The sequence below is a fragment of the Cryptomeria japonica genome, chromosome 9 (genome assembly GCF_030272615.1).
Source record: "Cryptomeria japonica chromosome 9, Sugi_1.0, whole genome shotgun sequence".
Lineage (NCBI taxonomy): Eukaryota > Viridiplantae > Streptophyta > Pinopsida > Cupressales > Cupressaceae > Cryptomeria > Cryptomeria japonica.
Window position 1 is genome coordinate 550,439,871 of NC_081413.1, and position 16,170 is coordinate 550,456,040.

General features: G+C 37.1%; 1 protein-coding gene across 1 annotated transcript in view; it reads left to right on the forward strand.

Annotated features, from left to right (window-relative positions):
- The window catches only part of LOC131060973 (rRNA (cytosine-C(5))-methyltransferase NOP2C), a 185,244-nt gene extending 171,680 nt beyond the window's left edge, over positions 1 to 13,564 (forward strand). Inside the window, exon 9 of the mRNA XM_057994463.2 lies at positions 13,315 to 13,564. Within this exon, the coding sequence (XP_057850446.2) occupies positions 13,315 to 13,466 (152 nt within the window). The 3' untranslated portion in view covers positions 13,467 to 13,564. The remainder of the gene's footprint in view (positions 1 to 13,314) is intronic.
- Positions 13,565 to 16,170: the final 2,606 nt, after the last annotated feature.

Sequence of the window (16,170 nt, forward strand, 5' to 3'; positions counted from 1 at the left end):
AGTCGTCATTGGAGTGTGCTCGCTTAGCTGCCATTGGACTGTGCTCACCCAGCCGCCATTGGAGCTGTGTATATTTTATTTGCTTTTGTTTTTATTTGTTTTGGTATTTTATGATTTTTTTTTAAAAATTTATTTGAATATCTTTTTTAATGTGCATTTTTTTTTCTTTTTTACTATTTTTATTTTATTATTATTAATATATTATTTACTGTGGAAGTTTTTTTTATTATTAATATATTATTTACATGTTTCTTATGGTTTATATTTTAAGAATGTGGCATCTTTCTATAATGATTTTGAATCTATTCTGCAATCTTAAGTATGTTGATAATTTGTTGGATATATTAATATTTAAATAAAATAAAATTATAAAAGGCGAATTTGGTGCCGAATTTTTTTCCGAACTTTTTGCCCTTGCCGAACTTCATCCGAACTCCATAGCTGCCAAACTCAAACTCGAATTCAAACCTTGTGACTTAGCTGGATAGTGCCGTCAATGATACTAGTAGCTCACTTGTCTTTCGCGTATTCCGCTGAAATCAATTCCCTCTAGTCATCTTCCAATACTCCCAAAGCACACAAGTGTGGTCTCCTAGATATGGAGTCATCAACTATGTTTTTCTTGCCCTTGACAAAAACTATGTCAAAATCATAAGCCTGCAGTTTGCTGACCCATTTTTGCTGCCTGTCGTTTAGATCGTTCTGCCCAAGGAAATGCCTCAAACTGTTATGATCTGTCTTGATAGTAAACTTACTACCTACCAAATACTGTCTGAATTTCGACAAGGCATGCATAATCGCTAACATTTCCTTGTCATATATGCTGTAACTCCTCTCAAGCCCCCTCAATTTCCTACTCTCAAAAGAAATGGGGTGTTTGTCCTGCATCAATACGGCACCAAGGCCTTCACTGGAGGCATCACAATGCAACTCAAAAGGCCTATTGAAATTTGGAATGGCCAACACTGGACATGTGCACATCAACTCCTTGAATCTGTCAAAACACTGTTGAGCTCTATCTGACCACTCAAAAGCATCTTTCCTAGTCAAATCGGTAAGGGGTGCAACAGTCTGAGAAAAACCCCTCACAAAGTGGCGGTAGAATCCACAAACCCAAGGAATCCCTTCAGTTGAGATATATTCTTCGGTGGCGGCCGATTTATAATAGCCCTGATTTTCTCCAGATCCACACGAACACCCTCAGCACTAAAGATATGCCCCAAGTACAACAACTCTGTCATCCCAAAAGCACATTTGGACATCTTCACATGCGGGGATTTCAAGAATACTCAACACAATATCTGTGTTTCAAATGCTCCTCCCAAGTCTTACTGTAAATCAGTATGTCATCAAAGAGTATCAACACAAACCTCCTCAATTGATCTCTGAATGTCCTGTTCATACAGGATTGGAAGGTAGCTGGCACATTAGTCAAGCCAAAGGGCATGACTAAGAACTCGAAGTGCCCATAATGACACCTGAAAGTTGTCTTCTCCACATCATCCTCCTTGACCCGAATCTGATGATAGCCGGATCTCAAATCTATTTTGGAGAAGTAGCAGGCACCATGTAACTTATCTATGAGTTCATCAATATGGGGAATTGGATATCTGTTTTTTATCGTTTTTTTGTTCAACTCCTTGTAATCAATGCATATCCTGAAAGTACCATCCTTTTTAACCAACACCACTGAAGAAGCAAACATACTCTTACTAGGTTTGATGTGCCCCAACTCGAGAAGCTCTTTGATAGCCTTCTCGATCTCATCCTTATACCTTTTTGGATGCCTGTAGGGTGTAGTGATAACAGGTTTTGCTCCCTCCTCTATTTCTATAACATGCTCAATGCCCTTGTTAGGAGGTCTACCTGGAGGTATATCACCAAACACTTTAGAGTGTTTTGGTCAACAGTGATTGAACTTGTGGAGGATAATCCTGCTTTTGCTGTCTCGTTCCCTCTGGCATCACTAATATCTCAGCTCCCCACTGCACCTGGTCATGACGAATCAACCTCTCCATTTGTTTAAGTGATACCGTTCTAAGACAGACATCTAACAAACCACGAAGTACCACTTTCCTGCCCTGATGCTCAAATCTCATTTCAACTCTCTCCAAATTAAATGTAAACTCAACTAGAGAAGTCATCCAAGTCATGCCTAGTATGACATCATAGTCTCCCATGTCTACAACATAAAAATCATCAACCAATTTATAATCTCCAATCCTCATGTGCAAATTAGAATTTTTCTGTGTACATAGGAGTTTATGCCCACTAGCCACCATAACTTTGAATCCATCATGCTCGTCTGTCTGTAATCCCCGTTTCACCACAACCTGAGCATCAATGAAATTATGAGTAGCACCATTGTCAATCAAAGATATCACTCGCCGCCCCTGAATCACACCATGCACCTTAAAGGTAATAGACTTATGAGTGCCTGTCAAGCATGCTATCACCCTGTCATCATTGCTATCCCCACCAACTACTGATTTACTATTGCTGCCCCCTGAAGATGATGAACTATCTGAACTCTCAGAGGCTGTCTCTTTAGCTGAAAAGTACTCAATCTGCTTGGCCTTAGTCTTAAGGGGACATTTATGAGAAGGATCCCAAGGCTCCCTACAGTGAAAACATGATTTCTTCCTTCGGAGCTCATTCAGCTAGTCATTATCTAGTTTCTTAGTACCCTCACATGGCTGATGTGAATCCTTATGGGATGTTTTCTTATCTTTGTCCTTCCTATAAACAGAGTCGTTACACTTGAATTTTCTCTTGAAGGAAGAGGGTGCCAAGTCCTTAGCCTTTTTGATGGCCTCCTGCAATGTCAAAGGATCATGTCCTTTGACCCAACCACGTAGAGGATCTGAAAGACTATCCATGAATAAGACCACAAGTCTCCTCTCTGAAATATCAGTCACTAGCACCGCTGACCGCTGAAATTTTGAAATATAAACATCTACTGATCCCCACTGTCTGAATTGTGCTAGCTCTTTGAAATGCAACTCAGGATCCTTGGTGTCAAACCTCTCAATCAATCGTTCTGTGAACTCAACATAGGAAGTAATCTGCCCATGTCGCATAGTTACCATACCATGGTGCCACCACTCATGAGCAACTCCATCAAGGTGTATAGCAGCATACTTAATAAGTTAATAGCTTCCTCCTCAGTCATAGGATTCAGCTGAAGGTAAGTGTCCACCTTTTGGACCCAAGCTCGTGTTGTAGTCTTACCAGAAGCATCAAAATAAGGTAAAGACAATTTGCCCACTTTCTTCCTTAGCTCATAATTTTGGTTCCCGTCACCTGCACGAGGCATGTCTCATCCTCACATCAATGTAGTCCCGAAGAGTTATAGCTGCCTGAAAGTCCTGGCCACCACTCTCCCAATCTCTTTGAAACTGATCATGTAAGTCTACAATCTGCGGTTCAACAACTGGCTGAACTAGAACTCTAGGTGTAAAGGTGGGTATGAAAGGTCTAGAACTGGCTGTCCTAGTGGGCTTGTGCTGCGTGACCAAAATTATTTGCCATCTATCCTTTATTTCCATTGTGCCCACCATTTTGTCCATTATTTCCCCCTTGCTGACTATTGATTCCACCTTGCTGATTGTTTCCAGCATTACCACCACCAAGGTTATTCACATTTATGCCCATTTGTCTAGCTATCATCTGTGTCAATAAATCCAACCCCTAATTCTGTTGTTGTGCCCTTTGTTCTGCTAACTGCTGCCCTTGTACTAGTGTGTCTGATAACTGTATAAACCTTTCCTCACCCAGATCTCTTCTTTCACGCATATTTCTAATTGGAAAGGGATCACCAATTTTCTCAATAACAGGTGGTTCTTCCTGTCTTGCTCCGGCCTAATTGTTAAGGTTGGTATTTGACCTGTTTCTCCTCAGATAATACTGATGATGCATGAGTTATTGTTAATGCATAGTAGCTTCGATAAGATAAATGATTGAATGAGAGATAAATGAAGTCTCTCATTCAATCATTTATCATATCGATAATTATGATGAATAACTTCAAGCCCTCATTTGATAAACCATTCTTTATTTGTATATGATCAATCAAATTAGTTCGATTAAAATGCTTAACTGTCAATTATCATTCTATAGCATAGAATCCCGATTTAACATCGGTTACACTATTTGTGTTCACCGATCATTAAATCAAGTTAACCATTGCAATCCGAGTTAATTCGGTTAACTTATTTAATGATAAAACAAACAATTATCGGGTAGACCAAACATCGATTAGTATCAATGTTTAACTTATATTTGCACCCATTGATATCGGGTGGTAGAATAAATATACACCGATTGTTATCGGGTGTTAAGGCAAGCATTCACCGATTGGCATACACCGATTGTTATCAGGTGTTAATATAAGCACACACCGTTTGGTAAACACCATGTATTATTATTATAGTGAAGGGGCACGATCAAGTAATGTCTTGATCGGCCATGTCTAAAAGACATGGCCGGTCAAGGTATTGCTTGACCGTACCTAGTCTGCTATATATATATCAAATGGCATTTGTGAGAAAGGACGTCGAAATTCATAAATGCTCCTCTCACCTGCCATACAAAAGAAGATTGTCAGATTTATAATTTTAAATCAGTAATACATAGAACAAGATAATATCAAATAGAATATAACTTGCATATTGAATGTAAATTGAACATCATTTACATGGTATCAGATCTATAGTTAAATCGAACCTGAGGCTGTTCAACTTTACGTAAAATTCAAATCAAGCATATATTCAACATCACAATCCTATCAATGGCTAGCGCTATTAGATTTGAAGATAGACTCAGAGGAGGTGATGATTTCTCCGCATGGAAATTCAGAATTCAAATGATTCTAAAAGAAAATAAAGTCGAATTATTTGTAAAGACTGAAACTGAAGAACCTGAGACTGAACCTGACAAAGCAATTTGGGGAGAAGGAAATGATAAGGCTATCAAAATCATAGTTGATGGGGTAAGGAACAACATTGTGCCCATTATAAGGAAACATGAAACAACCTTCAACATGTTCAAAGCACTTGAAGATGCTTTTGAGATATCTAATGCCAGTAGAACCTTGGCTCTAAAAAGAGAAATAAATCACATAGCCATGATGAAAGGAGAATCAGTCAATGCCTACTTCATGCGAATATCTGCCCTAAGGGATGAACTGACAACCCTTAGATATGAGATCCAAAGCAAAGAATTAACCCTCATTGCTCTAGATGGGTTGCCTAGCATATGGGAAACATTCGTCCAAGGCATCAGTGCAAGGGATAACTTCCCAAAATTCGATAGGCTAAAGGTTGACTGTCTCCAAGAGGAATCAAGGCAAAATAAGAAAGGGATCAAACAAAAGAATATAGATGAAGATCTTCAAGTTCTAAATACGAACTCAAACAAGAAAGGCAAGCAGAAGCAATTCAGGAAGAGAAAAGGTCGTCACGGCAAGAACTCCTTCAAGAAGGACCTCTCTCAGATTCAGTGTTGTAGATGTGACAAATTCGGGCACTATGTTGCCAAATGTCCAAAAAGAGCTAAACAAGCCACATTTGCCAAAACAGGAAAATCCAAAAGGGAAGAGGACTCCGAGAAGTATGTACTCTATTTAGCACTCACAAATCAAGCATTAAACAAAGTGAACTCCTGGGTGATCGACAGTGGCTCATCCAGACACATCATAGGATTCAAAGAAGTACTAGACTCCATGAAAGAGGAGAATGATGAGGAAGTAACTATCGGAGATGATTCTACACACCCTGTAAAAGGAGTTGGAACCTGCACCATCAAACTAAAGTCGGGTGTATCATTACAACTTAGAGGAGTGCTATATGTTCCAGGCATCAAGAGAAATCTAGTCTCAATATCAGCACTGGAGGACAATGGATACAGAGTAACCTTCATGGACAACAAAGTATTGGCTTGGACAAAGAACTCATCCATCAAGAAAGCTAAAACAATTGGTCAAAGACAAGGCTATTTGTATGAGCTATGTACAGAGCCCAACTTAGCCCTAATTCATGAGACTACAGATACCAACGAAATTTGGCATAGAAGACTAGGCCACCTAAATTTTAGAGCTTTATCATCAATGGGAGACCTTGTCACGGGTCTACCTAAGTTAAAGCAATATCATTCAAGGGCATGCACAGGATGTGCCCTAGGTAAAAATACTAAGGGTGCTTTTCAGAATAGTACTAGGAAAACAAGTAAAATTTTAGAGTTAGTTCATTCTGATGTATGTGGACCTATGTCCGTACCTTCATTGGGGGGATTTCTGTATTATGTAATATTTGTTGACGACTACTCTACTATGTTACCCGGGGACGCATCCCCGGTATTTTTTTCAGCCGTCCCCGTCCCGAGGACGTCCTGGGGACAGGAGATTCCTAGGGGACGTCCCCATAAATTCTGCATATAGACAATGAATTTTGACAATGAATTCTATAAGCAATTTGACTTTGACTTTCAATTTAACACAAATTTACCATAAGAACTCTACTAGTTCTTATATGTTAAAGTTCTATAATGGATATGTGCATGTTTTATCCATGTTTTCATATGAATATTTTAAATTTCCCTACTTTTATATAGCCGTCCCCTAGCCATCCCCAAAATTGGCAAAAAAAATCACCGTCTCGGAAACGCGTACCCCTGTCCCCTGCCGTCCCCGTCCCGGAAACTTGGGGTAACATAGTTACTCTAGGAAAACTTGGATCTACTTTCTGAAATGTAAAGAATCAAAAGAGATCCTTAATAGGTTTAAAGAATTCAAATCACTAACAGAGAACTACTCAGGAAATAAAATTAAAACCCTAAGAACTGACAATGTGGGGGGAATACACATCAGAATTATTTAAAGAGTTTTGTAAAAATTCAGGGATTAAGAGGGAGTTAACAATACCTTATAACCCTCAACAAAATGGGATAGCTGAAAGGAAAAATAGGACAATCGTTGAAGCTGCCAAAGCTATGATTCTTGATCAGAATCTAAATATCAATCTTTGGGCAGAAGCAACTAGCATTGCTGTATATATTCAAAACAGATGTCCCCACTCTCATCTTGAAGATAAGATCCCTGAGGAAGTCTTTACTAAATCAAAACTTGATATTAGCCACCTTAGGATATTTGGATGCCCTATCTATATTCATGTACCTAAGGAGAAAATATTAAAATTAGAGCCTTCTGGGAAAAGGGGAATCTTTGTAGGATATAGTGAAACCTCCAAGGCTTACAAGATCTATATACCTGGTCAAAAGAATATTGAACTAAGCAGGGATGTGATCTTTGAAGAAGACTTAGCTTTCAAAAGAGCCCAAAGCTCTCTAGACCCTGAAGTCTATATCCCCACCCCTAGCATAGATAGAGATCCCACTCTTGAGCTTCAGAGGGAGAATCCTGAGGAAACTATAAGTGAAACTCAAAGTCCACCTAAAGAAAACCTCAAGAAAAGACCACTATGGGCCACCAAAACTGTAGCAGAAGCTCAGAAGTTTGTTGTTCCTTCAGGAACCTTCAGGGAAAGCAAAAGGCCTAACAGATTCACTAGCTATGTTGCCCTTATGAATGATCTCTCCAAAGCCGAACCAAACAATGTATCAGAGGCTCTTGAACATCAAGTATGGAAGGATGCCATGTCTGAAGAGTATCAGTCCATTATGAAAAATGATGTTTGGGAGATTGTTCCTAGGCCAACTAAGAAATTTGTTGTTTCATCTAAATGGCTTTTTAAGATCAAACATGCTGCAGATGGTAGTATTGAAAAACCCAAGGCTAGATTTGTAGCTAGAGGTTTCTCTCAAAGGGAAGGAATAGATTATGAAGAAACTTTTGCACCTGTTGCCAGATATACATAAGTAAGAGCTGTATTATCCATTGCAGCAACTAAGGAGTGGAAGGTACACCAGATGGATGTTAAGACAACATTTCTAAATGATGAGATCTCAGAAGAAGTCTACCTAGAGCAACCTGAAGGGTTTGAAATTTATGATGCAGAGTCTCATGTGTGCAGACTCAAGAAAGCTCTCTATGGGCTTAAACAGGCTCCCAGGGCCTAGTATGAAAGAATTGACACCTATCTCTCAGGACTAGGCTTCTCTAAAAATGATGCAGATCCTAATCTCTACTACAAAAGAAATAAAGGTGATATGCTAATGTTGATTTTATATGTTGATGACTTATTAATCACAGGAAATGATCATCTTATAGATCAATGCAAGAATGATCTATCCAAAGAATTTGATATGAAGGACTTAGGACTCCTTCATTACTTCCTAGGATTGGAAGTATGGCAGAATTCTGACAACATTATACTAAACCAAGGAAAGTATACCTTGGATATATTGAAGAGATTCAGAATGCTAAACTATAGGCCCATGACCTCTCCTATGGAAACCAACTTACATAAACTTAAAGAAGCAGCAACAGAGTCACAACCCATTGACTCTACTCAATACAGACAGATGATTGGGTCCCTAATGTACCTGGTGAATACAAGGCCATATATCTGTTATGCAGTTAATGCCTTAAGCCAGTTCATGTGTGAACCTAAGGAGATACACCTGGTTGCAGTAAAGCACATCATGAGATACCTACAAGGTACTCTAAACCTTGGTCTCAAATATGAGAAAGTTGACATAAACCTACATGGATTTACAAATTCAGATTGGGCTGGAAGTGTAACTGACAGAAAAAGCACCTCAGGGTGCTGCTTCAGTCTGGGTTCAGCCATGATATCTTGGATTAGCAGGAAACAGTCCTCTGTAGCTCAAAGCTCCACCGAGGCAGAATACATTGCAGCTTCTATGGCTTCTCGAGAGGCAGTATGGCTTAGAAAGTTGCTTGTGGGGTTGTTTGGAGAACCTATGAAACCCACTATTATACACTGTGACAATCAGAGCTGCATAAAACTTTCAGTTAACCCAGTGTTCCATGACAGATCCAAGCATATTGAGATCCCATACCACTATGTGCGAGATATGGTAGACATAAATGTAATTCAATTAGAATATGTTTGTACAGGAGATCAAACGGCAGATATTCTGACCAAACCTCTTTCTAGGGTGAAGGTTGATCACTTCAGAAAAGGTTTAGGTATGATAGAAAGGTAATTTGCTTTGTAATCTGTATTTACATATCAATAAGATGTTTAATGTGTAAACTTCTTTGTCATGATAAGACATTTTGGATTTTTATCCCCTGAGTTCATATCTAAGAGGTGACGATCTCTCAAGATAATGAACACTTGTATGGAGACATTATAAGGTGACGATCTTATAATGTCCAAACCAATTATCATGTTGGATCTCTGGTGTATCATGGATGAGCCATGATTGTGTTGTGGTAAAACATTGATATGAAATGTTAGTGCACCTAACACAACTTGGATAAAGATGAGAATTGAATATTTTCTCATATGATTATCCTTAAGTATTGCGTTCTTAGGCAATACTGATATCACGTGTTAAGGTGATATCCTGTCATCACAAGATTGATGTGATAGACACTTTGTATCACGTGTTTAGGTGATACTTCATATCATGTGATTAGGTGATATGATCTCCTAGAAGGTTAGATTGTGTAAAAGAATGCTAACTATCATTTGAATTGTGATGCTTGATACACTGCTCTCATTTATCTTACCTAGCTAAGAGAGAGTGTTAATGCATAGTAGCTTCGGTAAGATAAATGATTGAATGAGAGATAAATGAAGTCTCTCATTCAATCATTTATCATATCGATAATTATGATGAATAACTTCAAGCCCTCATTTGATAAACCATTCTTTATTTGCATATGATCAATCAAATTAGTTCGATCAAAATGCTTAACTATCAATTATCATTCTATAGCATAGAATCCCGATTTAACATCGGTTACACTATTTGTGTTCACCGATTATTAAATTGGGTTAACCATTGCAATCCGAGTTAATTCGGTTAACTCATTTAATGATAAAACAAACAATTATCGAGTAGACCAAACATCGATTAGTATCGATGTTAACTTATGTTTGCACCGATTGATATCGGGTGGTAGAATAAATATACACCGATTGTTATTGGGTGTTAAGGCAAGCATTCACCGATTGGCATACACCGATTGGCATACACCGATTGTTAACGGGTGTTAATATAAGCATACACCATTTGGTAAATAAACGCCATGTATTATTATTATAGCGAAGGGGCACGATCAAGTAATGTTTTGATCGGCCATGTCTAAAAGACATGGCCGTCAAGGCATTGCTTGACCGTACCCAGTCTGCTATATATATATCAAATGGCATTTGTGAGAAAGGACATCGAAATTCATAAATGCTCCTCTCACCTGCCATACAAAAGAAGATAGTCAGATTTATATTTTTAAATCAGTAATACATAGAACAAGATAATATCAAATAGAATATAACTTGCATATTGAATGTAAATTGAACATCATTTACAGTTATAACCCCCTTAGGATGGCAGAATCTTCTGCTCTATTACCACTGTAATAGACTGCCCTATTTGCCAATTTCTTTCCTTGTCTATCTAGCTGATGGTATTTTGTCAAACAGATGTTAGACTTCTTTAATGGACTGGTTTTTTTTTCCCTTGCTGCTTTTTTTTTGTGGTTATGTTGAAACCTGGTGCGTTTTGTTTATTTTGTTTTGCATTCATTCAGCCATGCATATTCATACATAGTATAATTTAACAACCAATTTCGTAACTAGAACATTATCAGCTAATACACATATACAGTGCTGCTGTAATTAAAAAATCAGTTCATTTAGACAGAATGAATACAAAGTTTTCTTTCTCAGCATACACATTCTCATTAATGTTTGTTGTTCCATGGACACAGTTTGAACTATTAATTTAGCATTCAAGTCGAATGAAATTCAACGAAGAACCTGGTAATGTCTGCAATCTTTACTCCAAAGATACCAGCAGCTCGTTTGTATCTACAACCCACCATTTGCTGCAAGTTCACTGAAGATTCTATACCACGACTTCATTTCCCAAGCACCCCTTTCAACGCTAGATTCAGCATCATTCGACACAGTTGGGCTCTACATCACTTCCAGCATAAGCAATTGCATATTCCTCATAAGTTCGACTGACTATGGAAGGTGTGATTCGAAAAGGGCAGCGGTTATACTTCCAATGCTATGTATGATTTCCCAGCTGACACTTCATGAAACCACGACCTCCAATTTAGCTCCACGCTAGGCCCTGAAGAAGTCTGCCCTTCAACGTAATATCAACCCAACAAATCACCTTTCCAGTTTTGTCGCAGAGGAGATGGGTCACACCCAGCTCTACTATTAATCAAGACCAGCCACTGTTAAACCACGCCCAGCTAGATTGTGAATATGTTCCCAGATAGAAGGTGACTTCCTATGCTTCCCAGCAATGTATTAATACGCCTAGTCAGAGATAATATGTTCACTGTCTTCTGTCTAAAGGATTTCGAAGTGTACAAGCTATAGAAAACTCAGCAAATTATCACTTCACTTGATGACCAAGCTTCCCAGTACATTTTTATAGTTGCAGTAGCTTGCTGTTCAAAACCCACGCCTATACTATGATATGCACTGAATGATTTTCTGAACTGAGAATTTACTGCTACTGGAACATTTAATAACCAAACACAGTGCTTTGAGAATAACTTCTTACCAAGCCAGCATGCCCTAGACCAGTCTGAAATAAGTCGAACTCTCCTTCCATTGGTAAATTTTATCTTAAAATGATTTCCCAAACCTGGTCTCTCACAGGCAAGAGAAATGTCACATTAAAGGGATTTCGTCCCCAATTGCCAAGAAGATTTATTGATTTCTCCAGAAACTCAGTTTCACAATTTCCAAGAGCTCAATTTCCAAGATATCTGAATCCTCATTAAATGCCCAAATTTATTACTTCTTTTTGGCATGCATCCCTATCAATGTGGGATAAATGAAAAGTAGAATAAAATATCATTATCCCTTTATGTCTCCAAAAAGAAGGGGTACTTTTAATATTTCTTTTTTAACAGTAGCTTCAACATTAAATAACCCCTTAAATAATTAAATTTAACTTTAGAAACTTTTGATTTTTGCCTGAATAATTAATTCCCCCATTTAAAATCCAGGTGGGCGATTAAATGCACCAAAATGAAGTCAACCAAGATCGCTTCAAAATTTACCCGACACTGTGCCCAAAAAGACTCAACTATAAATAGTAAGTTCTAGGAAACCCTATCAAATCAACTCCGATTGGTCTGAAACTGAATTTGCCTAGGCCAAATCCATCACTGATCCCTGCAAAGTCTTGGTTAGTACCCAGGAGCATGGCAAAAAGGGCTAACGACAAATCGCCAGATAACTGCTAAAAAGTGGACATTAAATGTTATAGGGGAAATGAATACTGGGCCAGAACAGATAATTTTTGTAAGATTGCCCGAAGTGGAGGAACTTAGTTCCATAAAAGTCCTTATTAATGATTTCATGTTTTTAGATCTAAAGTGCTATCACTTGAAAGGAGAATTTCCTTCTCATATAAAGAGAGATTGATGGTTTGCAATTTGTATAATTACAGGGACTGTTTAAATATTCCTATAAATTGTTGGTTTTTTTCTCCCAAAAAATAAAAGTATGATTGCACAAAACAGCAAATATTAACTCAAAGTAATTGGGTGTAGATGGTTTATAACTCTCACTAGCGTAAGAAAGAGAAAGCATGTTAGATCTAGTCTCAACATCTGTATTTACAATAGAGCTTTTTAGCAAGAGAAGCTTAGGATGAACTTAATTTCTAGGTTATCCAAAACTCTAAAAATAAGTCATACAATTTTTTTATTCCTTCAAGATTCATCTTATTTATTGACTTCCAACTAGACTTTGTGCGACTTGAAGGGCATGGTTCAAGGGATTTGAATTTGTGGGTTGGTTATAGTGATCACATATATTTGGATGCGTTCTATAAACTACGCAGTTACCTGGATATGAAACAAACTGCAGGTGCATTGTTTTCTTGAGTATAGCTGCTTGAAGCGTGTATGCAATGGCTTATTTTTGAATGATTTAAATCACAAAGAAACCAAATATGCGATTATTTAAATTGAACTCCTTACACAAGACTATTTGATTCTTTCATTAGAGTTGAGCTTTGCATCCCACCTTTAGTTAGATTTAATTTTATTCTAATTTATCAGGCAATCTATATGGAATTATAGTTTCTTGGGATAAGTAGATTACAGGATAGGTATTATTCATCTATATTCCTGTTTATATGTTCTGAGCCATTTTTATCTGTATGTGGTTCTTTGTTGAGCTACAGGACTTCAGGAGATTGAGATTGCAAAAGATTGGCCTTGTAAAAGTGGGTCTATTGAGTACACCTTACGCTTTGATCCATTGTTCTCAAAAACTAGCGGTCTTTTTATAGCAAAGATTGTTAAAGTGGCATCATTGGAAACATATGTATTCTGATTAGCATATCCCGGTCTGCTTATTGTCGATGAATTTTTTGAATCACTTGTTTATGTGTATTAATTTTATCATATATTTATAGCTTTTCTCTTCCCTTTTCTGTTGCGTAGAACTCTTTTTGGTGTTTGCATGTTACCAATATCAACTGAAGCTTTTCATTTTTTCACATGATGAGCGAATGAGAAGAATGTTTTCTTATTTATTCAATGTAGTTTCAAATGACACATTACAGACAATTCGCAGGAAAATACAACAGTTTTCTTTCAACACCTAGGTTGAAGAAACGCACTTTTGTAATATGTTGTTTTTCCTTACATAGCAACAGGGACTTAACTGAAGTTTAGAATACATGACGAGTTGAGATTGTCACCATTCCAGCTTGAAATGGTAAACCGTAAAAGGAGCCAAACTATGATGCCAAATCCTTGTATGCACAAGTGGTTTTTGTGGAAATTGTTATTAAGTACTCGTATTCAGTCCAAAAAGTTAATGATCAATTTAATGGCATACTCTGAGGCCATGGTTGACGAGGTGGGTTTGGCAACTTCTGTGAGGAACTTAGTCTTGTGCATTTTCATAAGTCAAGAAAAGGGTAAGGTTTATTGCTTCTCTTTTTCTTTGCTCAAATAAGTTGCCTTTATCTGAGTTCTGGTGATGGGGAAACTTGGAGACGGATTTTTTTTAATGGTGAGAGAGATGCTATTAAAATGATATATAAAAATTAGTATTTGAGAACTTAGTTGCAAGAGACAGTAAAGATGTTGCAGTTTTATCACTTATATAGATAATATGAGTAAAACAAGTTGAAACTGATACAAAGTTTTACAATCTGACAATGATCAACGATAAGCATCTGTTGTATAATATCTATATTATTCATCACTTCAAATATATGTAGTACAAAGTGAGATAAAAAGTAATCTTTTTTAAGTGCATGTAATTGATTAGGTGAAATAAAATACATTTAAATGTATACAGAAATGGTCTTAACTAAACCTATATCAAACCACACTTTGAGTTCAAATTGACAACTCAACAAGACTCATTTGCAAATTTATGACCAATAGAGAAATAACAAAGAAAAAGTGGGTTGGACAAAGGTGACAATTCTGAAAAAGGCTTGGAATGATGTAAAGAAGCTTCCTAGGATTTTTTGGAGGTTTATGAGCAAATTCCAAGGGCACCAGAATTCTAAAGCTCCTTGTTCAGCTATTTGGTCTAGAGGGGCACTTAGTTGACGAAGGTTTGAAACTTTGTAGAATTGTGAAGGATTGTATTAAAGATACTTCCAGATGGACACTTGTTCATTAGATCAAACATAGATGGAATAAGATGAAAACATAAGGCAATCATATTCAATCATGTAAAGAGTGCAAAACAATGCAAAAGATTTCACTTGATTTTATTTGGGTGAACTAATGGATTTGGTGTGCAAATAGTTGTTATATGTTATCAAGGAGGTTTGTGTTATTTTGACCTACAAGGACAAGGTTGCTAGGTACAAGGGGGTGGCCTGGTTTGCTCCTAATCCCATGTTAGCTATTTGAACCAAAGGGGTCCCTTTGTCCAAGTGCTTGAATTGGTTAAATTTCACACACAACTTCTTTATGTGATTTTTGCCACTTTTGTCTTTTAATATCAAAATCGTAACCAAAACATTATGCTTGCAAACACAAAGTCTATAAAAAACTTTGCAAAACGAAGTGGTTAATGGGGAGTCTATTTTGGTCAATCTCTTTGTGGGCTTTTAAGCATGAGTCCATTTGCAAAGAGATGGCAAATAGAGTGAAAATCAAATATACATAGGAATCATACTCTATAAAAAACTTTGCAAAATGAAGTGGTTAATGGGGAGTCTATTTTGGTCAATCTCTTTGTGGGCTTTTAAGCATGAGTCCATTTGCAAAGAGATGGCAAATAGAGTGAAAATCAAATATACACAGGAATCATAACCACTGCAAAGTACAAATAATGAAACCCTAATGGATGAGGGAAATGACAACAAATAAAGGCCTCATAAAGAGTGATGGAGAGATTAATGAGAGATTAATGAAGGAGGACAAATGGTAAAATGATAAAAGGAAACTTCTTTGAATGTGAAGAGGATAAGTAAGAGGTGGAAAACAACAAATTAGAAATAAGTAGATAAGTTATAGAAATAAAATTCAAAGGATAAAGGAAACTAAGGGAAATTAGGGTTTAGAGAGAAAAAGAAAGGGTAGGAGAAGATCTTAAGGAAAGAGGAAAAATTAGAATTGGAAGATATTAGGTCAATACCTAATGCGATTAGAAGAACTAACCCATAATCTAAAATAAATGAAAATAGTCAATTAGTGAAAATAGACTGGCTATGTGTTCTCCAAAGAGCTTCACAAAATGTTATAGACCTAAGGATGATAGCTGTAATAGTATTGCAGTGCTTAATGAAGTGTAGAGTGCTCTTTTATTGAGAAGAATTTGTTCAAATATGATGCACAAATGAGAAATTTGCCGTGTGTTATAATACGATAAATGTGTCTTATTTATCGATTTTTGATAAGAAGTTGACAAAAAATATAATGGAATTTGAACCACCATCCTAAAATATGCATGTCATTTAATTTTGGGAGCAAGGGGATGTAAATATTAGGTTGCCACCGTTCTAATGGGAGGTGCTGCTCAATCTCTGTTTTGGTTTAAGAACCAATTTTTGATTGAAGTTTAA